We start from the raw sequence: 27,651 nt of genomic DNA, 5'->3' as shown, positions 1-27,651 counted from the left end.
TTGATTCACGTTTTCGAGGCACGAAATAAACGAATAATGTCTGTTATTTCCATGCATGGGGTATGTCTGTTTCTCTTCCAGCTCACAGAATCGTCTAAATACTATCTGGTGAGATGTGTACAAGTCACACATTGATGCAGTTATTTGTGTGATGGTGTGTGATGTTGTTACAGTTTGAGTGTTTTACGCGAATTCACGTGTAGCATTTGCATAGAATTATATTCTCCAATTACTCCAGAATGCGTTATCTATGCTGTTCCCCACAAACAAACTGAAGCCGTTTCATGATTCACAGATTACACGATTTAAAACTGTTGCGTTGTGTATACGATGTACACTTGAAGCCTACAAAAAAACAAAAACAACAACAACAACAACAACATTTAGAATTTAATTTTCCGTCAGTGTGTATATCAATATTGATTATTATAGCTAAAACGTTACAAACACAATGACAGGAGATCGGCATGTCTACCGCAGCAATAAACAGCTGACGAGGTTTACCTGCGAGTGATCACGTGACTTCATGAATATTCATGAGCCTGCTTCAATATGGATTACACCTCCCGTGGTCCGACCGTAACAACTTGACTGACTTCCCGACTCAACAACATGGCGGCGGTGGTGAGTATACCCTAGCAATAGTGTTATGTGGTGTATCAGTAGTGGAGTATGGGCTATTATCTATGTATAAACGTAAACATTAGTCCGCTACCAGCACACACGGTGCTGTGGTGAGCGCACTCGCTGAATGGGCGTTCTTGGCGATGTAAGTCGCTCGCTGTCTTCGGCTGCCTTAGGAAAACACAGCGATCAGTCGACCGACTCGGGCATATAGACTTGCTCGGGCTCTTAGATGTAATGTGAGTGCATTTGTTCAGAGACCATATACCGGTATATGGTCTCTGATTTGTTTAAATAGACGTTACGCTCATTACAAACACATTTGGGCACAGTTATGTAGGAATATTTAAGAAAGGTATTGATTTAAATTGAAAATATATAATTGAGCATGGTGTACTCGTCTAAATCCTACCATCTATACAATGTAGTGACTAATATTTCTTGACTCTAGGAGAGTAAATATTGGCTTATAACGCGTCATTAACAGAGAACAGAAATTTCCGGAGAAACACGGGTTTTTGGACTGGTCACGGAAACCAGAAAATGGGGAAATGTTGCATTTTATAAATAGCAGTGTTCTGTTACTTCCCAAATTCTAGACAAAGAAATCAAAGTTTGGGATTTTGTTGTGTTTTTAGGTTTGTTTGTAACGTTTAAAATATCAGTTTGAAAATAGATCGGGAAAGGTGACATGTATGAGACCCTCTGACTGCACCCGGTGCCAGTCACCCAGTGTAAGACTTCTAACTGTGACTATACACCAGACTTGCACTTTGGACCATTTTGTGTTGTGATCATGTTATTAAATTTGTCATGTCCATTGAACGCGAGAAGGGGACTCGTCCGTATGCTAATGTGGGATCTTGTTGTAAGTGAAAGCTCATTGTTATTCAAGTCTGAAGTAGTGCCGGTACTCAGTGATGGACCGGCTTGTATTTGCGCTCAAGTAGGTTTTTTTTGCGGAGGACTATGAATGATATTTGCTCATGCTACAATTTAAGTATCTGAATTAAGATGTTACAACGACCGAGCCACGTCGGTTTTTCACTGAAGTATATTTTTGTTCATTCGTATCTATGTTAGGGTCGGTCTCAGGGTGGTATTTTTTCACTTCACTTTCCTTGGTACTTGTAGGCCACGGGCCTTTTTGTACAGACGCAATACAATTTAGGTGCAAACAGTATTAAATACAACACATTTCTTTACTTTTTTAAATGACAAAAGCAGTTTTAACATAATTGCCTATTATCAAAATTGGAGTTTTTGTGTTCTTACAGCATTGGCATAAAAAAGTATTTTGTTGTATTCATATTGATAATAGGGTCTTGCGATGACAGTAGTGTGTTAAACTTCAGAATATTTGGAAAGATGTGAAATTTAGATTCTATGTAACTTTGCCTAAGATGGCTGTAAGCTGGACAAATTAACAAAAATTGATATTCTTTTTCGAAATGGCTTAAGTTACAAACGTCACATTTTCTTGATTCACGAGGAATATTAAAATGTCGCCCACGTTCAATTTCGAAGTCGGACTCAGGGTGGTATCTACTCTTGTTTCTATCTTTTCGCCATCAGAAAATTATGTTGGTTCACCCTATGTAAACTTTCGTTTATATATTGTGGATAGACACATTCTGTGTTAAAGGCTCCTTTTATAAATACCAATCGGATGGCCAAGTCGTTTTGGGAACCGGAATTAGCTTGCAGAGTTGCGTTCCGTAGACGTAGACCAGGAAATCATGATCGTAGGTTCGAATCCCAGGTCCCCAACGATAATAACCCTAGGTTCGTACGTCAGTACGTATACACGTGTAACAAAGAGACGCACGTTACGCACTGTGTGGTGCCTCCAGTAATGGACTGATCCGGTGTGGAATGAGTGAGGCACTGTTCAAAGCAGCGTTAAACCCACTCACTAACACACAAAGCAATCTTTACGAGTACCTGGACTTTCGGAGTCCCAAAGAACAGGACCTTCCATAGTGGAAGGCCGACGATCGCTATACACAGGGTGGAATATTAGTGACCTTTTTTTATCTCGAATTCTGTAAGTTTTAACGTCGTCTCGACACTATTTGGCTTGACTCACACGGCCTCGGTTAATTTGAATACACTTCTATATTTTCCAGTTGAACGTCTTTAAGGCCCTGACGAGTTTGCTAAAAAACTGGAATATTGCTGAGTGCGGCGTTAAACAACAAACAAACAAACAAACAAGTTTGCTTGAAACACAAAGGGGGCACAGGTGGCACAGGTGGCCCAGTTGTCTGTGGCCCAGCAATTCGCTGAATTCCGTCTCTTAAGCGTGCCAGAAATCTGTGATCGTGGGTTCGAATCCCGGTTCGCCCTGATTATGTGTCTGTAGGTTTGTCAGCACCACACTCGTGCTCGTGGCTTTCACGAAGTGATACACGTCAATGGGAGGTGGGATAGCCTAGTGGTTGAAGCATTCGCTCTTCACGCCGAAGACCCGGGTTCGATTCCCGACATGGGTACAATGTGTGAAGCCCATTTCAGGTGTCTCCCGTCGTGATATTGCTGGAATATTGCTAAAAGCGGCGTAAAACAATACCCAATCACTGGTACACACGTAAAAAACCTGCCCCACTTCGGGCTTTCCTAGCTTCCACACCAAGCTGACACGCTGTGATAAAACGGCGTTAAGCCAAACTCTCACTGAAAATATAAACATGGTACAATGACTCAAGTGAGGCGTGTCCCTGCCCTTTGAGTGTCACCGTGTTCTGTAGTGTCCCCCTCTGCTTAGGACTGCAATAAATCACACGAACAACCCAGTGTCATTTATATGATCTGGGTCAGTAGAGGCCATTGTCAATACGGTCTGCTACATCACCCTGCCAATAAAAGATTTCCGGTTTTTCAGTTGCGTTGTCTTATGGACTGTTGGTTAAATCTCATCGGCGAAATCCACCGCAAGTTTGGAATTGGCGGCCATTGTGACCCCTCAGACCCGAACAGCGGGGTGTTCAGGAGGGTGGGTATAGGGGGCGTTCAGTTGGAACTGTGAGGGAGGAGTCGATGGGCGTGGTCACGTCGAGGGGCGGGGCCTAGTTGTTTTGACATGCAATATCTGCCTGTTGTTATACCTGTGATTGAAGCGGGATTATTGTAGATGTATCCGGGAATATGTCCAAATTTAAATCTGTGTTGACTGGTGGTAGTTTAAAGACAAACGACAATAGAAATACTACAATACTTTAATGATACATTATGGCGAATATATTTATGACGAAGTAGTTCATCATTATTGCATCACGACTGACTTTTGAATATAGTCTTGGGTGAATAAAGTTGTTTCGAGATTGAGAAGTTAAAAACACCCGATTCTTTTATATTACTGCTATGGCAGATTAACTTTAGTAATATGAAGGAATCAGGTGGTCTTAACTTCTTTGGAGTAGTATATATGATATAACCGACCCTTGCGAGGGACGGATTCTTGTAAATGTACATTTAGTTTCTTGTTCCATGTATCATGTCATACGATATCACTCATTCTGACAAAACTTGTACCGATCACGGATCATTTGGGACAAGTTTGTGACAAGATAGGCGACTGGTTTCAAGGTTCCAGCTGAACTGCCCCGTTTGTGTTGTGCTTGATCCTGTAGTGGCCGTAGACTGCATGTAGCTACACTGGCTTCCATCTGTCGTATCTCCATCTACACATACAACACTAACTCCATACCCCACGCCACGACGTCTTCAGTGCGGTCTCTGTCAGCGGCTGCTTACAATTAACGTCTTCATATCTTTTCTTTTGCCGCAACGTTCGTCCCCCATCTTTTTAAAAATTATTTTAGGACCCGTGAAGATCCGGGTTAGCAACCCATGCTTGTTGTAAAAGGCGACTATGCTTGTCGAAAGAGGCGACTAACGGGATCGGGTGGTCAGGCTCGCTCACTTGGTTGATGCATGTCATCGTATCCCGATTGCGTAGATCGATGCTCCTGATGTCAATTGCTGGATTGTCTGGTCCAGGCTCGATTATTTACAGACCGCCGTCTTATAACTGGAATATTGCTGAGTGCGGTGTTCAACAACAAACAAACAAATTAAATTATTACTCTAGATTTCAGCATATACCGACATGAAGTTGTGTTCTGCTGCAAGTGTGAAATGTAACGCCAGGATATAACTAACATACTGTCTACTAACCAACTGAAGTCAAAGTCACTCACTAACTCACTCACTCACTCACTCACATGAGGTTGTGTGTCATAACTTTACGATATTGCAGACGATCCTCAATGCTGGTTGGTCTGTTGAAGCGATATGATCTCACATTGCTTTAGTGTTAAGAACAATACGATAGAACGTCATCCATTGTGTGTGACGTCACACTTCGAGAACCTAACGTTGTCGGGTGCTTTTTTTATGTGCTTGACCAGAAACGTTGTTTAGTGTTTTCGCGTTGCGGTCATGAAACAGATTAGGGCGGTGGACTTGAAATATAATATCGAACAGCAAATTGTTCGGCTGATCGATAATGTCTGCCGTTGAAGCCAAAGCACCCCTGTCAGTTCTTCCTTCCGCCATGTTGTTTTGTATTTCGCGTTACGGTCAAGGTGAATGTCGCTTTCGCGCCACAGTCACGGTCGCAGCTACCCATACTCGGTCCACAGACCCGAGTTTATGAACGGCTGCCTCTGATCAAGTCGCGAAAACGTACCCCAGAACAACAGGCTGACTTCTGTGTCTCTGAACAGTTGACAGTTTATCAGCTTTTCTGTGTTTTCGTTCTTTAGGTGACAATGAGATATCTAGAATCATCAACTCGACACTCGGACTTACGGATGATGTGTCCCTCTAGAATGAATGATGTATGCCCTCGCCAATACTCTTCACTTAAACTCACTCACTCACTCACTCACTCACCCACCCACCCACCCACACCCACACCCACACCCACACCCACACCCACACCCACTGTAAGTCCACACATCACGACAGGAGGGGCCACGAGGCTACACACGCTGCTTCGTGTTCTGTTCGGAAGTTAAGTTTGACATTTTTTATAATCTATTCCACAATCTATTCCAATCTGACGGCAGGATTTGTTTTTGTTCGTTCGTCTGTAGTTTGATACGACATGCATCAACCAAGTCAGCGAGCCTGACCACTCGATCCCGTTAGTCGCCTGTTACGACAAGCATACTACAGTCATGGGTTGCTGAAGACCTATTCTAACCCGGATCTTCACGGGTACTGACTGCAGGAAGATAGAGTGACTCTGTATTCAAATTCCACCTCCTGAGAGGTTTCTAGGGCTCCTCAGGCAAGTGACTTTTTCGAAAAATGCCTCTGTTATACCATCAGTGAAAGAATAATGTGAATGATATAATACCCTTCCAGCGCCTCACAAGCAGCTTGGGTTGTATACTCCCGAGGAAGCTGAGAAAGAAATTGAATGCACATTCATTGGTCGGGGTAATACTGGTGCATGGAAACAGCGCAACACAAATGGATTATTATTATTATTATTATTACTACTTGGAGTACACCCCTGAAGGTTATTGTGCTTGTTATGTCTTGCCTAGCAGGGGTCTATGTTTATGAACACTGTTAACCTCTCAAACACAACCAGTTAAAGAAGTTATACACGGGTATATAGTCAAGTTTCCCCATGCTGTAACTAGGTTATAGGGGAACACGGGGTACTGGGTATATATAACAAGGAGTTTTACCCGTGAATAAAGACTCTCACGGTCAGCACACAGGCACATCCCTCACCAACTGTAGAAAACAGCGCCCTCTGTGTATCTACGGGGATACGGAGGACCGGTTAGGACCATTACTGCCCTGGACTAATCTATGTCGCCGAAATATAATTTAAAAATAATTCTATGACTGAACCCTCGAGTATTAAGGAACCCTAAGTCTCTTACTTCCAGAAAAAAGAGCTGAGAACGGGATGATGAAGGATGGGGCGAGTGTTGTATAAACTATATGCTGTGGGATCTGCAGCTTAATATAGTCGCCGTGGAAACAGTGATTGGCTTCGTCTTTCAGACTCACATATTCGCATGTAGACATAGATTTCTCCTTCACTCTTGCAGACCAATCAGACGCACACTCAGGATTAGGGAACTGCCCTCTGAACACGAGCAGAACTGGTTTTGACTTCGTATCCCTTTAGAACAGTCTTGTCGCGCCGATTACAGCAGAACGGTTTAAATCAGTCTGAAGTCTTGCCCATCTGCAGCGTTTCTGATATGAAAGGAGGCATGAAGTCGTTTCTATTGGTCTGTAATCCGGTGGGTAGCCTAGTGGTTTAAGCGTTCGCTCGTCACCCCGAAGATCCGGGTTCGATTCCCCAAAGGGGCGAAATGTGCGAAGCCCATTTCTGGTGCCCCCCGCCGCGATATTGCTGGAATATTGCTAACAGCGGCGTAAGGCCATACTCACTCACCCCACTGTAATCTATTACGCATCTACATACGCCTGTGTTCAGAGGTGTTTCACTTCATCCCCCTGCAGCCTCCTGAACCACTCACTCACTCATACAGCTCCGCAGTTGACTATTCAGTGTTACAGTTGCCGAATGGACACATTGATAGTCTTGTTCTGTGCACCTGTGCAGCACTCGTGGTCGTGAGTCACCTTATTCTTATTCACAACACATTTCCATTTACATAAGCACGGCTTGTATTTACACAACTGTTAATATTCTGTGACATAGTATCAAACGGCATTATTTGTCAGGGTGTCAAACTGCACTTTATGTGACAGGTTAAAAAACTGCACTTTATGTAACAGGGTGGCAAACTGCACTTTATGTAACAGGGTAAAAAACTGCACTTTATGTAACAGGGTAAAAAACTGCACTTTATGTAACAGGGTAAAAAAACTGCACTTTATGTAACAGGGTAAAAAACTGCACTTTATGTAACAGGGTGGCAAACTGCACTTTATGTAACAGGGTAAAAAACTGCACTTTATACAACAGGGTAAAAAACTGCACTTTATGTAACAGGGTAAAAAACTGCACTTTATGTAACAGGGTGGCAAACTGCACTTTATGTAACAGGGTAAAAAAACTGCACTTTATGTAACAGGGTAAAAAACTGCACTTTATGTAACAGGGTGGCAAAAGCACATTATGTGACTGGGTGTCAAACTGCACATTATTTTTCAGGATATGAAACTGCACAGTTATTCTCTATGCAACGTTGAGACACCGTTATTACATGTTGGTAGATAGTGGTGTCTGCATGTCGACCAATTTCCGATGTCAGGTTGACCACAATACACAACTATGACTAACCAGTCAACAGCAATATTCACGGCACAATTTCCTAAATTGTTATATTGCTAATAGTTGTATAATTGCACTGAAGCATTTGTCCCCCATTTGTTATAACTCATATACACCATCAATCGATAAACGTGGAATTAGCATGAGTAATATTGGATGGTCATATAACATTTATACAATGTAAAACTTCCGTTTAATACAACTGTCATATATCTGCCGATCATTTTTTGCACGTGAATCTAAACTGTCTACACACAGCTGTGTGATTGTGTATGTTGAATATATTCATAAAACTGTGTAAATTCCAACACATTGGTAGCGGTCGGGTAGCCTAGTGGTTAAAGCGTTTGCTCGTCACGCCGAAGACCCGGGTTCGATTCCCGACATTGGTACAATGTGTGAAGCCCATTTCTGGTGTCCCCCGCCGTGATATTGCTGGAATATTGCTAAAAGCGGCGTAAAACCACACTCACTCACTCACTCCAACACATTGTCCCAGTTTACACATCACGCAACAAGTTCTAGCCAGCTGAAGGTTGTCGTCATCGCTGTTCAATTCAATTCGGTTTATTTCGTAAGTGTCGGCCATCGGCCCATAGTTACCTTTGTATTACGATGGACGTGATGTACACAGCTGTTATTGTTGTGACAATAATGTACTACGAAGTGACATCGCTTGATAGATATAGATAGCTAGACGTTCAATTAATTTACAGACATAATGATATTAAATTTTTGTATGGTCGGATATTCATAAAATGTCTGTGGTAAGTGATCCATGCGTATCTTGTTATAACCGGAGCAAACTAACAAAAAATGAAACTCGTCCTCCACATACCCAGCATTACAAACACAACATAGTCTTCTGTTACGTGGGATATCAGCATATCTCCCAGTTTCAACACACAGCTGATGCGAAAAACATCTAAACCGAGCTAGCGCCACTCTCGATTTACTGACGGTCAAACAGCTAAGATACAACTCTGTACCAAACGATACCTTGAATAGAGAATACGAGAAAGATTTACTACCCTTTACCAGAAGACTATGCCAATCCTGTTCATAACTACATTTCAGACGCGACATAAATTCTGTCAAAAACGAATGAGGATGACTTATACACTGGTTTTCCCATACAGAGCCAAAACCCAAACGGAACAATAAAAATTTACATTTTGATACCCAATTAATTTTACCATTACTTTCTGCCTGAAGCATCATATAATAACATTTCTTTGGAAAGCGACAACCGGACATACTCAATAACCTTATCCAATAACCAATAACTCTTTTGTATGCATAAATATATAATAAATACCGCCTAATTCACCTCGAACCATGTTGTTGGGTGTTGACGATTTGACACCTAGAAAGCGCTTGCATGCCAATGTATGTATAGTTTCCATTTCATCATTCTGGTGTAGACCCCAGACTTCGGAACCATAAAGCAAAATTGGGACTATTTTCATATCAAATATTTTAAAATATGTCATATCGAAGAGGATGTATTTTTATCAATGACTTTAAAATTCCAAACATTGCTTTTTCCCCCTGTAGACCAGCATTAGAAAAATGACTTGACCAGGACAGGCTTCTCGTAAAAGTAACGCCCAAATATTTATAGGAGGACACACACTCCAACTTTAGACCTTTATAGTACCAAATCTCTTTTCTTGACAACACTCCGCCTTTCTTAAAAAACAACCACCTTGGTTTTATCCAAATTGACATCTAGATCATAATCATTACAATATTTTTCTAGAACATCAATACGCTTCTGAAGTCCACCTATAGTATCTGCGATTAAAATAATATCGTCTGCAAATAATAACAGGAATATCTCTATAATATTAGGATGAAGTTGTATTCCTGGTCCAGAATTCTGTTCAACTTCAGCAGCTAGTTCGTTAATAAACATCGAGAATAAAAGGGGGCTAAACACACAACCCTGACGTACTCCTCTTGGGCACTGAAACATTTCAGAAAATGTATGTTTAAATTTAACACTGGCCTTAACAGCTGTATAAATAGACCGTATAGCTTTTATCATTTTGCCAGCGACACCTTTATTAGCTAGTACTGACCATAATTTCATCCGGTTTACACTGTCGAAGGCTTTTGCAAAATCGACAAACAAACCATATACCCTACCCTTACGCTTACTAATATATCTCTGTTCACTCTTTTGTCCCCGGATGTAAGTAGGCACCTTAGGTGTCCAGAACATTGTACTGGGTGACATTGTGGTCTACCTAGCAGTCTCGTCAAACGGTATTACGTAAGGTTATGTCGGAGTTTGCCCGTCGTCGCCATCGGTGTCTTTTCTATTGTTCATCATGCAAATATTATAGTCATCTAATAGATGACATACTTTCATGGACTTCTTCCAACTTGCCTTGGAGAAATCATTTGGCACATGTCATAAGGTCAAAAGTCAAGGTCACGAGCAGGAAAATTCACAAAGCTTGTGGTCTAGAAAATATATATGCTCTTATCTGGTGTGGTATATGTCTGATCATGGATGAGGCCGTACTTTGAAAATGTTTTGATTAAGATTATTGTAAGGTCAAGGACAGCGTAAAGATGTTTTTGTAAAACATGGTTTAATCATTCTCAGTTCCTAAGGCAGGGGCGAAACTGAGGGACAGAAGCTGCACGGAGAAACAGAGAAGATCAATCTTATTGTCAGAAGGTTCAACCTTCGCTGTGACAGTTGCAGGACCTGCAGGAAGCCGCCATCAATGTTTCACTGGGGCTCGTCTGACGATGCGATAGTTTGGTTGTCGGAGGATGACGTGTTGTTGTGGGCAATAATCCTGACCTCGTTACACAAGGCACGGGCAGAGACAGACCGTGACTTGTAAATAGTGATGAAAACACACACAGCTAAATAATATTTATTTGTGTGTTTGTTTGTTTTTTAACACCTCACTCAGCAATATTCCAGCTATATGACGGCGGTCTGTAAATAATCAAGCCTGGACCAGACAATCCAGTGATTGATATGAGCATGCATCAACTAAGTCAGCGAGCCTGACCACCGGGTCCCGTTAGTAGCATGATTTTGCGGATGTTATAGTATCAGGTCTGTGGAGCTGAGTGATTGGTGTAACAAACAGTGAGTGAGTGAGATAGGTTTAACGCCGCTTTTAACATTATTCCAGTTATATAAAGGCATGTCAGCCCGAAGTGATGCAGGTCTCAGACGTTTACCACTTCGGTGAAACCCAAGAGCACGGGTATGGTGCTGACAAACCTAGAAACATAATCGGGCGAACCCACAATCATAGGTTTCTGGCGTGCCCAAGGGACGCAACTCTGCACAGCGAATCGCGGCGCCTTTGACGACTGGGCCACCCGTGCCCCCTGTAACAAACAGCGTGCTACCTGGGATCTGACACAGAAAATGCGTCTGTCTACAAGGCGTGGAGCAAGGGGGTAATTGTCAGTCCTGGCAAACTCGGAATCAGTCTTCCTACTTCCCCGCCTGCTTCCTCCAGCTGCATTATCCTCATCAGTGATAACCAATTACCCTAATTACTTGGCGAACACAATGTACCGTACACATCCTAAAGTGGCAACAACATACGACAGCTGAACTTAGACCTTCATTAACGACTCACTAAGACCTGAGCCAGCTGGCAACCCTAGCTGGTTTTATTCGGGTCAATAAAACCCTAATAGTGTATGGAGTGACAATAAAACCCTAATAGTGTATGGGGTGACTCAAATTTAGGATGAATATTATGAGTGAGTTTTCTGGTGCTTTCAGGAATATTCTTACCATATCACGCCGGGGACACCAGAAATGTTCTTCACGGAATCGAACCCAGGGTTTCGGCGTGACGAGCCAAAGCTTTAACCACTGGGCTACCCCATCGCCCCGGTTGCTTGATATACACTGAGACACACGGGCACTAAATAATACGTCTAGCCTTGCCGTGGGCACTAAATAATACGTCTAGCCTTGCTGTGGGCTCTAAATAATACGTCTAGCCTTGCTGTGGGCTCTAAATAATACGTCTAGACCTAGACTTGGTATGGGCTCCATATCCCTGAACATGGACCCGTTCATGGAAATATGATGCTTCAAGGTCATTTAGTGTAATTGCGCCTTATAATTAAGGTCAGCCGTGGAGGTCCGGGTTAGAATTGGCCCTCAGCAACACGTGCTTGTCGTAAGAGGTGACTAACGGGATCGGGTGGTCAGGCTCGCTGACTTGGTTGATGCATATCATCGTATCCCAATTGCGAAGATGTATGATCATGATGTCAATCACGGGATTGTCAGGTCCAGACTCGATTATCTACAGACCGCCGTTATATGACGGGGATGTTGCTGGCGGCGTTAAACAAACAAACAAACAATCAAACATCATGACATGAGACCTAACTGATGGCATATTGGCCGCCGTGTTGCTACATACACAGTACGTGAGGCCACCAGCTGTGTGGCTAGCAGAGATCTTGTAACGCTGTTGGTTGTATCGATTTCCCCACGCGGTCTGTATCCGGACATAAGGAGATTCTTTACATTAATACGGTGTTATATAACAACCCAATTATGTACGTGACTCACAGCTGGAGCCACAGCGAGATCAAATCTTAGTCTGATGTTGAACAACACAATGTCAGTTAAAGGCGCAGTTCACCCTTTGGTGCAAAAACGTTTAGTTTAAATGGAACCACACCTACATGTAGTGAGAACTTAGAACTTAGGACTTCATAAAATAGTTCATACAGCGAGTGAGTTGGTGAGTCATTTGCTGACCCACTGTTACCATGGTAGCGAGTGAGTGAGTGTCCTGTAATGTTTCATAATTCCTGAAGACACAATCTCGTCTACCAATTATGGTCTCATCATGGCGATAGGCGTGCAAGATTCCTTAGATCGTGGGTTCGAATCAAAGAGTCGCCGAGGCAATGTTTCTTTGTTTATCGGCACCACATCCATACTTGTGGAATATACCGAAGTAGTTTTGTCTATCGCATAACGCGTGCCACCCAATTTAACTTTAAGCTGCGATGTACTGAAATACCACTCAAACAACTCACTCGGTCACGAAGACATCTGTTGCGGTGAATGTTTTCACAGTGATGCCATGCATTGCGGTTTGCAATTGAATCGAAAGACACAAAATGGTTGTTTGGTTAACTGAGGTCAAAGGTCTAACACCCCCAGTAGCGCTTCCTCCTAGTGTACACCTGCTACTAACCTGCATGTACCTTGTTCCTTCGATTCTTTGTATAAGTTTTCCGTCTTGTTTGCTTTTATTATTTCTTTTTTCCGAGTCCTTTTCTTTAAATTAATGTAATGACCCTTTTGAACTTTCATTCAGAATACTGTATTAACACAGACGTTATATGTGCATAGGGGTCACCTGTACGCACAAGGGTCGTTGTTTGGACATTTTACTGCCGCTTCTCCGCGCACCTGTTCCCCCTGACATAATGTCCACGTTCAAGTGTCGTCATCTGATTTGTTTGTTTGTTGCAGGTGGTCTTCCCAGAAACAGATCAGGCAGAATGGCTGAATAAGGTAGGCCAGCTGACGTAACACAAGTTCAGCAACACACGAACTTCTCTCATGTCGTATCTCCTCTATTAAGAGCTCTTGGACGTGTTATCTCAAGTTAACTGTTAAAGCCGGCTCGCCACCCGGCCCTTTTTTCCTTCGTATCTAATACCGGAAGTGACGTAAATGGACACTTTTGTTCAGTTAGTTTTGTTATTCAAATTAAAGGGGAGAAATCGTAACTGACAAGGTCAACACTCTTCCAACATTCAGCTCCTAACAGAGGAAGTGCGGCAATCCTGAAGCCTGCCATTGTAAGGCATTCCTCAAATTGTCAGTACTCGGATCTAGGTCTGTGTTCATTAAAACGGTTGCTAGGACACAGACTGTGTATGATATTTTCCTAATGTCCTGTTATGGATACTCTTACTCAATTAAATGTAATGAAATACAGACTTCTTCAGCTAAAAGGGAAGCTTTATATCTACTTTAACACTATTATGTGAAGACCGCCTGTAAATATTCCCCGTGGGAGCAGGGTAAAAACAGTACCTTGTTCAATCACAGCATCTCGATATGGCTGGACCATGTAGGACTGGGATGTTTGCCGAGAAGCAAACCAACAAACACTGGGCATCAGGATCGCCGTTGATTGTTGATTGTCTGACTTCGGTGACATCAGGGATTGTTATATTATAACTACAGCTGTTGATTGTCTGACATCAGAATTCTAGGCACTATGGGATTGTTATATTATAACTACAGGTATTGATTGTGTGACTTCAGATCATCCAGCAACTATGGCCGTTTATCGGCGACTTCATGGGCGACATCTTGAAGCAGCACGTGGAGCCCAAGGTGAAGGAAGCGGTCATGTCGTCCTTCACCTTCAGCAAGGTCGACATGGGCACCAAGGTCAGTTCATTTGACAGAAGGGAATGAGAAAGTTAATATCACCATTCTGTTGTGAGTTAAATTGGATGAGTGGGTGAGTGGATGGGTGGGTGAGTGAATTGGTCAGAGGGGGTGTGGGTATGTGAGTGGGTAGGTGAGTGAGTGGGTGGTTGAGTGAGTTGGTCGGTGAGTGAGTGGGTGAGTTAGTGGGTTAGTGGGCAGGTGAGTGAGTGGGTGGGTGAGTGGGTAGGTGAGTGAGTGAGTGGATGAGTTTGTGGGTTATTGGGTAGGTGAGTGAGTGGATGAGTGGGGGGGTGAGTGGGTTTGAGTGAGTGGGTGGGTGGGTGATTATGGATGGGTAGGTGAGTGGGGTGAGATGAGGTGAAATGGGGTTTAACGTCACTTCCAAGATTCTTGCACTTATAAGCAATGTTCATGCAAGTGTGTGTGGCTGCTTGTACTAGTCCGGACTAAAGAGGATTTATAGTGCTAGCACACTGAGATGCAGCAGTTTAACATGAATACCCCACCCAGACACGGTATACTGATTCTGAGCCGATTAGTCCTTGTTTTAGCCCCTTAATGCTGAGCATCAGGCAGGGTGAAAACAAGTACCATCTTTTAACATCTTTTGGTTAAAAGATTGGCCAGGGATTGAACCCTGGACCCACCGCTCTCTGGGCGGACGCTCTACCACTAGTGCGGTTGAGTTGGGTGAGTGATTGTAGTCATGAATAATTTTCTCACAAATTTGTTGACTTTGGTAAAACGGAAATACTATTTAACGGAAAACAGTTTACCAGCAAACTGCCTGTTTCAGCCCCTGCGGGTGGATGGAGTGAGAGTCTACAACATCAGACAGGGAGAGATCTACATGGACCTCGATATCAAGTAAGATCACAATACATGCATGTTTATGAATAAAACGAGTCATACTTGATGCTAACGTTAAATCATAAACCTAAATGCGCCAGTGTACCTGAATCGTCTTTGTCGACCACGGAGTGAACCAGTCTTAAAACAGTCTTGAGGTGTCCTGGTCAATTCTCGTCACAATATGGCTGAAATATTGCCGATGTGGCGTAAAATATTAACTCACTCACTCCTGGTCAATTGATTATAAGTCCGCAGTCACAAGTTTTTGTTTGTTTGTTTGTTTGTTTGTTGTTTAACGCCGCACTCAGCAATATTCCAGCTATATGACGGCAGTCTGTAAATAATCGAGTCTGGACCAGATAATCCATTGATTAATATCATGAGCATCGATCCACGCAATTGGGATAGATGACATACATCAACCAAGTCAGTGAACCTGACCACCCGATCCCGTGAGTCGCCTCTTACGACAAGCATAGTCGCCTTTGACGGCAATCATTGGATCTTGACGGTACGCTGTCACAAGTACCGATATAGCCATTGTGATGTAACCAGCTGGTAGGTCCAGGTCATGACCCAATTATATATCTCTTGTTTACTAGTTCAGTGTATGTATGACGTTGTCAAGATTCACAATGACTTTCCACGCGTGTTTCAGCTATGATGGCGACGCTGACATTGACGTCGGCCTCCTGGTGTCTAACGCCGCAGGTATCAAACACATCAAGGTAGGTTATCTCTTTGTCTTACCTAATTTTCGTCTTTGCTGCTTTGAAAACTGTAAGATGAGTTTGAGTGCATCTCCCATACCCTGAATGTAATGATTGACGTCTATCATGGCATAAACAAACTGTCGTTGAATCCCGGTTGATCTCGTGTGAATTTTTCAAAAGCACATGTATAAGTATAATATATCGTTTTACCCATCAAATGGTGATCTGTGTTCATCAGATTGGGATGGCCTCTGTGGTCTAGTGGTAGAGCGTCTGCCCGGAGAGTGGAAGGTCTGGGTTCAATCCCCCGCTGCGTCATTCCAAAAGCTGTTAAAAGATGGTACTTGTTGTTACCCTGTCTGGCGCTCGGCATTAATGCAGTAAACAAGGGCTGGTCGGCTCAAAATCAGTATACCGCTAAACTGCGACATGGGCTAGCACTTTAAAATCGGCATCTGTCTGGACTAGTACACACAGACACACACACACACGTCCCTATATAAGTGAAATAATCTTGGACGCTATGTTAAACCCCATTTCACTCCCACCTCATCAGATTGGCCTTTAGTTCTTGACCCTGCATGTTACAAGCTGTCAATGTATTCCTATAACAACACGTCATGTGATCATGTTCCCCCACAGCTGTCGGGGACGCTGCGCGTGGTGTTGAAGCCCCTCCTCAGTGCTGCACCCCTCGTGGGAGGCGTCTCCTTCTTCTTCATCACAAACCCGGTGAGACTATGGCGATTTTGAAATATCGGAAACAATATCGATTACTATGATAATCATCTAACCTTTACGGTGGCCCAAAAGGGATATGGAGAGACAATTAACACGATTTGTCATACATTATGTGATAAATCATGTATAAAGAAGATATTGAATCGCTGAAAAGTGAAGCGAAAATGTCAAAAACTAAAATGAAATGTCAAAAACAAAAACGAAAATATCAAAAACAAAAGCAAAAATGTCAAAAACTAACATGAAAATACGGAAAACTATTTCTACCGCGGTGAAAATATTCCCACCGCAGTGAAAACTATTGATGCATGTGATTGTATCCCAGTTGCGTGGATTGATGCTCATGATGTCAATCACTGGAGTGTTTGGTCCAGAATCGATTGTTTAGAGATCGCCGTCATATATCTGGAATATTGTGTGGCATTAAACAACAAACAAACAAACTAATACACCTTAAGGGAGTGTCACGGTGTATACATGGAGAATCTCACGCGAGTGTCTTTTGATATGAAATATATAAACGAGTGTTGATATATTTGATATCAAGAGACACAAGGGTGAGATTTTATTTATCATCCAACATCATTCTTCCAACTTCTTCAATTTGTAGACAGTAATAAGCAGTGTCTTAAGTGTAAAAAGAACTACTAACAGCTTCAGTAGCAGAGCCATTAATGATGTCATTTGATTCTAACGTCATGAAAAAGCGGCGTAAAACCATACTCTCTCACTCACTCACTCACTAACGTCATGGTGACAATGACGGCACAATCGTCTACAATGTAAATATCGCTTGATGTCACCCAAGCGATATCTCCTGTGGGAGCTAGTTTCGGATGATAAATAATATGTAAGTCGGCCTCATGTCACAAGGGGGCGGTCGCATAGCCTAGTGGTTGAAACGTTTGCTTGTCATGCCGAAGGCCCGGGTTTGATTCCCGACATGGGTACAACGTGTGAAGCCCATTTCTGGTGTCCCTGATCGGGATATTGCTGGAATATTGCTTAAAGAGGCGTAAAACCAAACTCATTCACTCACTCATGTCACAAGGTGCACGCTAGGGCTGCGTTTCGCAATGCCTTAGCGATAAATTGTCTTAAGTCTATGTTTGAGTATTTGAGTTTCGACAGCAGGGTAACTTTTAACAAAGCTATCCTAATGCTAGGACTATCGTAAGTCCCATACTGTAACATGGACTTACAATCATCGTAGAGATGTGAGATTGCTTTATGTAACGGGGCCGGAAACAATTTAATTTTACAGAATCTGGATTTCGACCTGACGAACCTGGCCAACATCATGGACATTCCAATGTTCAAGTAAGTGCGATATGGCTACATTGTTACTCCAGCTGTCACGAACAGGTGCCATTTAATAGTCCGTATGTTCCTGACTAATACCAATATGACACGGCCACGACCTGTTGTTATAATTCATGTGTGAAAGACGTAGCATGCAAGATAGCCATGAGTATCCCTCTATACTGAGTTGCTGACTGTCAGTACATGTCTGTCTCCAGTTCCAAGCTTCACGCCATCATCCAGGGCCAGCTGTCCAACCTGCTGGTGTTCCCCAAGAGGATGGAGTACATCATTGGAGAGGGGACTAAGTTCTCCAAGTTACGCTGTCCTCGCCCGCAGGTATGTCCTCCAAGTTAGTCTGTCCTCCCCCGCAGGTATGTTCTCCAAGTTACGCTGTCCTCCCCCGCAGGTACGTTCTCCAAGTTACGCTGTCCTCCCCCACAGGTATGTTCTCCAAGTTAGTCTGTCCTCCCCCACAGGTATGTTCTCCAAGTTAGTCTGTCCTCCCCCGCAGGTATGTTCTCCAAGTTAGTCTGTCCTCCCCCACAGGTACGTTCTCCAAGTTAGTCTGTCCTCCCCCGCAGGTAGGTTCTCCAAGTTACGCTGTCCTCCCCCGCAGGTAAGTTCTCCAAGTTACGCTGTCCTCCCCCACAGGTATGTTCTCCAAGTTACGCTGTCCTCCCCCACAGGTATGTTCTCCAAGTTACGCTGTCCTCGACCGCAGGTATGTTCTCCAAGTTACGCTGTCCTCCCCCACAGGTATGTTCTCCAAGTTACGCTGTCCTCCCCCACAGGTACGTTCTCCAAGTTACGCTGTCCTCGACCGCAGGTATGTTCTCCAAGTGACGCTGTCCTCGCCCGCAGGTGTGTTCTCCAAGTTATGCTGTCCTGAGTGTCCTCGTTCATTTGTAGGTTGTCTAAGTTAAATAAAGAGGCATGCCTTGTTGTTTTTTCCAATTTTATCAACTCATGTTGATATATTTGATATCAAAAGACACAAGGGTGAGATTTTATTTATCATCCAACATCATTCTTCCAACTTTTTCAGTTTGTAGACAGTATTAAGCAGTGTCTTAGTGTAAAAATCACTGCTAACAGCTTCAATAGCAAAGTCATTAGTGATGTCATTTTAATTGTGACGTCATGGTAACCAATGACGTCGCAATGGTCTGCAGAGCATGGTGATGCAATTTCATTGCAGCGATATCTAGAATGTAGATCTCACCAAAGCAATAACTCCTGTGGGAGCCAGGTTTGGATGGTAAACTCTTCTCCCATGTAGGTACGCTCTACAAGTTAAACTGTCCTCGTTGCCTGACATTGTGAAGAAATAACAGGCCTCTGTCTGGTTGTCCACATCCATATCGCCACTTTAACATTATTTACGCATATGCAGGGCGTGCTGGCAATACACGTGAAGGAGGCCAAGGAACTCCGGGACGCCGATGGAATTGGAATATCAGATCCATATGCACAGGTCAAAGGTCAGTTAAGTTATTTTGAAGGAAGTTACCCTGTTATTCTGTTGTTTGAAGACATACTTGTCATGTGTGTTTGAGACTTGGGACGTGTATGCGAGACTTGTCCCGTGTGTGTGAGACTTGTGTCATGTGCGTGTGTTTAAATCATCCCACTATATTGGTAAAATACTCCATTTCCCTATCAGAGGAAGCATGCACACATAACTATTGATGGCTGCTGGATCCCAGTAGTACATGTTTGTGAATGCTTTGAGGGGTCTGCAGTTATGCCCTGTTCTTCCCGCAGTTGGCGACCAGACGTTCCTGACAGCGACCCTTGAGAACAAGAAGGACGCCAAGTGGGACCAGAAGTTTGATGTAAGTTTTTGTTTCCACTAGTGATGGTCCCCCAGGGGTGTTCTCCTTGTGATGCTTCCCTTTTGATGTTGGGGCGGTTGGGTAGCCTAGTGGTTAAAGCGTTCGCTCGTGACAAAGAAGACCCAGGTTTGATTCCTGACATGGGTACAATGTGTGAAGCCCATTTCTGGTGTCCCCCACCGTGATATTGCTGGAATATTGCTAAAAGCGGCGTAAAACCATACTCACTCACTCACTCACTTTTGCTGGTGATGTTTCCTTAGTGACGTGCCTCTTGAGATGTTCTGACTCTCGCGATGTTCTGCTTGTAAGGTCCTCCTGGGTGTATGGAGGTCTAACAATGGGTACTTTGTGTTCAATGATCTTTCAATGATCTTTCCATGATCTTTCAATGTACGTGTTACTGTTAAGGCAGTCCTAGGCAATTAATAATTTTGCATAAAGACAACATTGCGTCACTTTTCCTTGCACAAAATGCATGTTCATGAGCCAGTGAATTCCTGGCTGAAAATGAACTGCAACAATAGCATGACGTCATCATAATGTTTTTTAATCAATACATCATTTACAATGACGGATGAAGTAGATATCCCATTCTTTAGATCCCATTGACGACTGCCGCTGTGTTGTAGGCACTTGTGGACCTGGCGGAGGAATGTCTGGAAGTGAGGGTGATGGACCACGACACAGTGGGCAGCGACGACCTCCTTGGAACGTCAGTAACGTCACACCACACTATCGTGTATTACCCAGCGGCACCTGCCGTGCACAGAGCTTGTCTACTTCTATAAGTTTACATGCTTTATTAATATATTTGTCAAGGTACTTTCGAATATTTTATGGTCTTTAACAAGGCTATGGGACATCTTGTTCAGCTGGTATGACACATATGCGAGGGTCGTCAACCGTTGATCGATGCTCATGATGGCAATCTCTGAATCGTTTTGTCGAGACTCAGTTGTTCGAATACCGTTGAAATATAGCTTTAATAGTACTGAGTGTGGCGTTAAACAACACACAAACAAATCGTAACGTTGATGTTTGTTTATGTCCACAGTGCTACGGTTCAGATATCCCGTGTGATCGAGGCAGGCAAGGTGGAGGAGGTAGGTGTTGCACTACAGGGACACCAGGTCCCAGACTTTACACAGATATTGCTCAAGCCACAGTCCAGTGTAATGTAACATCAATCCATATAAACCAAACCAAACAGACATCATTCTTGCTTGGTGCCTATCTGTTCTGTTGATGGCAAGATTTGTGGTGCAGCTGTCCAGGATGTAATCTGTCAACATGTCGCGTGCATCGGTAGCCAATAACAAACCGTGTTTCTACCTCAGTGGTTCCCCCTGGAGGGCGTGGATCAAGGCAGCATCAACTTGGCGCTCCAATGGTTCTACCTGGCCAACGACGCATCGATGCTGCAGAAGGTAGGGATTTTACTGGAGCTTCATTTGTAGACCTGAACTTGGAGATGCATCTTAGAATGGTTCCCACTTAATTATCTTTGTTAACTTTGGTGACATATTCTTCTAGAATTGATTAATAATGAATCATTCTGAATTTTTAACTTTCTACATCTACTTTATGGAACAAGGCACCCTGTGATTGTTTACACCCCAGCGTGGTACAGCTGTAATAACTCTGACTGCAGCTTTGAGAGTCCATCACTCACCCGTGGACAGTGCATTACAGGCACGTGGGCTCCCAAATAAAGACAGAGTCCACAGATTGAAAATGTGATTGAGTGTTGGTTGAGTGCACCATGTTACTTATATGTGTCACCCCTCAGTGGTCTAGTGGTAGAGCGTGTGCCAGGAGAGCGCAATTTCCAGGGTTCGATCCCCAGTCGTGTCATAACAAAATATGTTAAAATATGGTATTTGTTGTTACCCTGCCTGGCACTGTGCATTAAGGGGCTAAAACAAGGACTGGTCGGCTCGGAGTCAGTATACTGTATCTGAGTGGGGTATTCATGTTAAACTGCGGCATGGTATCTCAGTGGGCTAGCACTATAAATTCAGCATTAGTCCGGACTAGTACAAGCAGCCACAGACACTCACATACACACGTGCATGCGACCCGTGAAGATCCGGAGTAGAATAGGTCTTCAGCAACCCATGCTTGCCGTAAAAGGCGACTATGCTTGTTGTAAGAGGTGACTAACGGGATCGGGTGGTCAGGCTCGCTGACTTGGTTGATGCATGTCATCGTATCCCAATATCGTGGATTGCTGCTCATGATATTAATCACTGGATTGTCTGGTCCAGGCTCGATTATTTATAGACCGCGTCATATCGCTGGAATATACAACAAACCAACCAACACACGTGCATGCACATCGCTATATAAGAGCAATAATCTTGGAGGCTCGACGTTAAACCCCATTTCACCTCACCTACTTATGTATGTTACTTATGAATGTTACTTATCTATGTTTCTTTTATATGTTACTTGTGTATGTTACTTATATATTACCTATATATGTTACTTATATATGTTGCTTATGTATGTTACTTATATATGTTGCTTATATATGTTACTTATGTATGTTACTTGTGTATGTTACTTATATATGTTGCTTATATATGTTACTTATGTATGTTACTTATATGTTACTTATATGTTTCTTATATATGTTGCTTATGTATGTTACTTATATGTTACTTATATATGTTACTTATGTATGTTACTTATATGTTACTTATATGTTTCTTATATATGTTGCTTATGTATGTTACTTATATGTTACTTATATGTTACTTATATGTTTGTGTCTTGCAGGAGGGGGAATGTCGGCGGTGCCTCCTGATGGTGAGTGTGGACTCTGCTAAAGGATTACTGGTGAGTACAAGGATCGCTTCTGTTGTCTGTTGAGTAGCTAATAACAAGTCCTTGTTCTCAAAAGTTTGCTTATGACCGTAACTCCCACACATCGATTTACGACAGTCTCAGCGCTGAGATCGCTTCGTGAAGGGGCGTCAAGTCATGAATGGCAGGTTGATATGGTTTCATTGTTCTTGGTCCCGGTCTATCAAAGCGATATTGGTGCAACGAGTGTCGTAACTCCAGTTCTTTAACACAGACGTAGTATAAAGCCATGACCCTGGTCTCGACAGTGATTTTGGTACGGTTGATTCGCTGTGCAGAGTTGTGTCCCTTAGGGGTACCAGGAACGTATATGATTGTGGGTTCGAGTACCCAGTTTCGCACTGATTATGTTCTGATTTGTCAGCACTGTGGGTTTTACCAAAGTGATTGACGTCTAAGAGCGGCAACTATCAGTGTTAAACCAAACTCACCTACACTGCATATGGCAATGACGTGTTATTTCTACTGGAAGCCATTACCGCTGTTATGTTCCAACTACTGTTTGCAGAAACCTGACCAGAAACCAGAAGATGTGTCTCCCGTTGTGAGCCTGTCGTTCATGGAGCAGGAGTTTACGAGCACCGAGGCCGCCGCCGCACCGGAACCCTCGTGGCAGGAGGACTTCCGGTTCCTGGTCACATGCGCAGGAGAACAGAAGCTGACGCTGAAGGTTTGAACTGTGCATCCATGTAGATCCATGTCCATCCATATTTGGAAAAGGTGGAAATAGGTTTTGCTGGTCACGGAAAATAATACATTTTGAATTGCATTAAATGATTTTCGAATATTCGTATGTGTGTGCATCTTACTGCTGTTCAATTGGACCAGTGGAGATCTGGGTTAGAATAGGTTTTTCATGAGCATCGATCCACTTTTATCAACGAGTGTGGATCAATACAGTGGATAGACTTGTCCAGACCGCCGTTGTATAGCTGGAATATTGCTAACTGCGGGGTTAAACAACAAACAAACGAACGAACCAAACGAACACGTCTCTAGAGAGACAGACTTTATATTTGTCGTCTGCTCCAGGTGAAGGACAGCAAGGAGGACATAGCCTACGGAACTGCTGAGATCGACATCAAGGATCTGATTGGTGCTCCTGACATGGTCCTCGACCAGTCATATCCCCTCGTCACAGAGATAGAGGGAATCACGCCAGAGCTGAAAATGAAACTGGTTCTTAGGGTATGTCTACATATAAAATGTCATTGTAAAAAAATAACCAGTCTCTACTATCTGCCGACTCAGATTCCATTTGGCGTAAAAGGCAAAATGGAAGTTAAAATTTTATGAATGGATCACTGAAAAGATGGTAAGGGTGGTAAGGGTAAGCTTGTCCTGTTCTACCGGAAGTGCATGACAGATGCACGACAAACATGACAACGCATGACAAACATGACAAACGTACGACAAACACACAACAAACATACGACAAACACATGACAAACGCATGACAAACACATGACAAATGCATGACAAACACATGACAAACGCACGACAAACATACAACAAACACATGACAAATGCATGACAAATGCACAATAAACACTCGACAAACACACGACAAACACACGACAAAGGCACGACCAACTTTTAGTGCTCTGTTATTTATACAAGGGGCTTCAAACAAGTTTACATTTTGTCAACAGTATTTGAATGAAGCAGACGTGTGTCCCTTGCTAACACTGTTGTGAAAGCTGATGGCATGACTAAATCAATTGTACTTCAGGTGCTGACACCAGACACAGATCCAAGATGGCTGGCAGACAGCTTCCACTGAGTCTTCAGACATCTTCCACTGAGTCTTCAGACAACTTCCAGTCTACAGTCGAAGTCTGCCCAGTGTAAGGCATGAGGCGTCACGTGATGCCCGTGTGACGCAGGAATATTCTTCCATTTCTAGTTTATGTAAACGATGCATGGGTTGGGCCTACGTAGAGGACAGTGTCAATGATTGATCTTTTGTCTGGTTCTCATGGAAACAGGCGGAATCTGTCCCGCGTTGGTCTTGTTGGTGGAAGATATTGAGAGGACTTCTGGTCCTGATGGTGAATCTGTCCGAGATAAGTGATTATTTCATTTATATCATGGGTCATTATTTTAAAGTTCCAAAGTTGTTGTTTTATATTATTTATAAATATTTTGACGATCTTTCTATGCTAGATATACATGGTGTTGTGTTTCCTCGTGATTTGTTTGAACTGAATGCTTGTTTTACACAGCGCATAATTACCACACCTGATTGTCAAACTGCCATAATCAAGAAAGTATTATATTTATGAATATTATCTAAATAAACAACGTGGTATGACAAGAGCATTTTTGATCTTCTAGATGTGTCAATGTTTTAGATCACCCACAATGCTAAAATATTGTAATGAAAGTTATCAGACATATTATATAACAAGCTCATAAACTTTCCTTTGTATTGCTTTTTGTACTTGTTTTTGTCAAGTAAAGAAATATGGCTAAAATGAGTGAAAAGGTCATTTTCTTGAAATTCATACAATGAGTCTTGACCAAGATGACTGTTTTGCAGTGTGTTTGTACTGTTTCTACCTAACTGTAAGCAATTCAACATCAAATATTAAAAAATAACTTCCTGGAAACCTTTTTGACACACTTTTGCCGAAACTCTACATTTAATGCTAAGTATTATAAAGAAATAAAGTTTGGCAAATACATGCGAAGTTTGCTAACTTTTATGGCCATGTATAGGATGCTGTGTTGCATATGGGTGATGCAGATGGACCAGAGCGCCAGCAGCTTACCTTGTCCTTTGAACAAAACACTGATGATACTCATATCATATACACCTGCCATTCTTTGTGGACACAATGCTGGTTTGTGTGTTAAATATTTATATGTAACAGTTTACACAATACTCCATGCGTGTCAGTATTTTAGTATTGTTATCTTTGTTAAGAATTTTAATGTATTTTATTCTTCCATTTTTCTTTCTTTAAGACTGTGTGAATCTTGCATGCCGTTGACGTAATGACGGCGATATCTCCATGGACCCAGCTGTCTAGAGTCAGGGCCTTGTATACGTGATACATTCATACTAGGAAGATTGATGTTAGCTTTACTTACCGAACCAAATGTACCAAGGGCTTCTTAGTAAACTTATCATAGGATGATATTTGAGTTGTGAAATATGAGGATACCAATCTGTAGGTGTTGTGGGGGTGCGACAGTGAAAATCTCGGATAGCTTTTGATAGTTCAAAACGGTTTAAGATATTATTAACATGTCGATGTAATAACGATAAATAGTTTTAATGCTGCTGATGATGATAATAATATTATTAATAGTAATAATGGTGATAAGACCTATAACAAATATAAGAACACTAATACTTATAACAGCTATTACAGCACCAGTAATATATATATGGTAGGTTGATATAAGGGTTATCATGAGGTGGAAATATTCACATATATCCATACGGATTATGTTTTTGGCTACCTGTTAGTATAAAATCTCGTAGCTGTGCTACTTTGTCGACTCCTGCTGACTTATATTTGTTATGAGACGGCACTCTGTGACTCTCTACGGACATATATTTGTTATTAGATGGCACTCTAACTCTCTATGGACATATATTTGTTATTAGATGGCACTCTAACTCTCTACGGACATATATTTGTTATTAGATGGCACTCTAACTCTCTACGGACATATATTTGTTATAAGACGGCACTCTGTGACTCTCTACGAAGATATATTTGTTATTAGACAGCACTCTGTGACTCTCTACAAAGATACATTTGTTATTAGACAGCACTCTAACTCTCTACGGACATATATTTGTTATTAGATGGCACTCTAACTCTCTACGGACATATATTTGTTATTAGACAGCACTCTGTGACTCTCTACGAAGATACATTTGTTATTAGACAGCACTCTGTGACTCTCTACGGACATATATTTGTTATGAGACGGCACTCTGTGACTCTCTACGGACATATATTTGTTATTAGACGGCACTCTGTAACTCTCTACGAACATATATTTGTTATGAGACGGCGCTCTGTGACTCTCTACAGACATATATTGGTTATTAGACGGCACTCTGTGACTCTCTACGAAGATACATTTGTTATTAGACGGCGCTCTGTGACTCTCTACGAAGATACATTTGTTATTAGACAGCGCTCTGTGACTCTCTACGGACATATATTTGTTATGAGACGGCACTCTGTGACTCTCTACGGACATATATTTGTTATGAGACGGCACTCTGTGACTCTCTACAGACATATATTGGTTATTAGACGGCACTCTGTGACTCTCTACGAAGATACATTTGTTATTAGACAGCACTCTGTGACTCTCTACGGACATATATTTGTTATGAGACGGCACTCTGTGACTCTCTACAGACATATATTGGTTATTAGACGGCACTCTGTGACTCTCTTTACATACATATATTTGTTATTAGACGGCACTCTGTGACTCTCTTTACGGACATACATTTGTTATGAGACGGCACTCTGTGACTCTCTTTACATACATATATTTGTTATGAGACGGCACAGGCCTGCTGTGTTGTTGAAGCATTACTGGCTGACGTGCAATGCTCTGATTGTAATTTGTGATGTCTTACACAGATTACCGTCTTGTGGTGGAGATTTCCCATACCTCGTGGTAGCCTAGGAGACGCCCCGGGGCCGGGTTAGAGTGGGTCCCCCGCGCAGTGCTGCTGGGAGTAAGCGGTGACTAACACGGGTTGGGTGCTCAGATTCGATAACTGGGCAGTTTGCGTGGAATATTGCCGACAGCCGAATGCTTTTCCCACTCTGCTGTTTCCACGACTGTTCTCGTTGCGTGCCTTGTGACACTGTCACTCATTATCGTGATGGCTGATTGCGAACATTGATATTTTATTTTATATTTTAAACAGCAATACTTTTATCAGAATATGAGAGATTGTGGTTTTACTTTTATCTGTTTTCTTGTGTTGAAGAAAATAAAATTGTACTTCAT

At 42.5% G+C, this 27,651-nt stretch overlaps 1 protein-coding gene across 3 annotated transcripts; it reads left to right on the top strand.

Moving 5' to 3' along the window:
* The first annotated feature begins 498 nt into the window (after positions 1-498).
* LOC124136797 (extended synaptotagmin-2-like) lies at positions 499-27,651 on the top strand. Of its 3 annotated transcripts, XM_046502833.2 has the most exons (18): positions 533-624; positions 3,509-3,619; positions 13,401-13,442; positions 14,205-14,333; positions 15,133-15,203; positions 15,847-15,916; positions 16,544-16,633; positions 17,907-17,962; positions 18,163-18,283; positions 19,341-19,428; positions 19,712-19,782; positions 20,415-20,497; positions 20,840-20,888; positions 21,123-21,212; positions 22,567-22,626; positions 23,162-23,323; positions 23,686-23,841; positions 24,386-27,651. In XM_046502833.2, the coding sequence occupies exons 1-18, from the start codon at positions 613-615 to the stop codon at positions 24,434-24,436; spliced, it is 1,512 nt and encodes a 503-aa protein (XP_046358789.2). In that variant the 5' UTR covers positions 533-612; the 3' UTR covers positions 24,437-27,651. The 3 variants fall into 3 exon arrangements, with proteins under 3 accessions (XP_046358790.2, XP_046358789.2, XP_048236474.1); XM_046502834.2 differs by lacking the exon at positions 3,509-3,619 and having other exon boundaries at positions 499-624; XM_048380517.1 differs by lacking the exons at positions 533-624; positions 3,509-3,619 and adding an exon at positions 11,252-11,341.

Source organism: Haliotis rufescens, unplaced genomic scaffold, assembly GCF_023055435.1.
Source record: "Haliotis rufescens isolate VD_foot unplaced genomic scaffold, xgHalRufe1.0.p SCAF_31, whole genome shotgun sequence".
NCBI classification, from domain to species: domain Eukaryota; kingdom Metazoa; phylum Mollusca; class Gastropoda; order Lepetellida; family Haliotidae; genus Haliotis; species Haliotis rufescens.
The sequence above is the reverse complement of the archived record's forward strand: the minus strand, read 5'-3'. Positions and strand labels throughout refer to the sequence as shown.

What these genes read in the sequence shown, in the direction of transcription:
- LOC124136797 (XM_046502833.2), top strand. An exon ending in TACGCTGTCCTCGCCCGCAG is followed by an intron (nt 18,284 to 19,340) that starts GTATGTCCTCCA and finishes ACGCATATGCAG; the next exon opens with GGCGTGCTGGCAATACACGT. An exon ending in AGCGACGACCTCCTTGGAAC is followed by an intron (nt 20,498 to 20,839) that starts GTCAGTAACGTC and finishes TTATGTCCACAG; the next exon opens with TGCTACGGTTCAGATATCCC.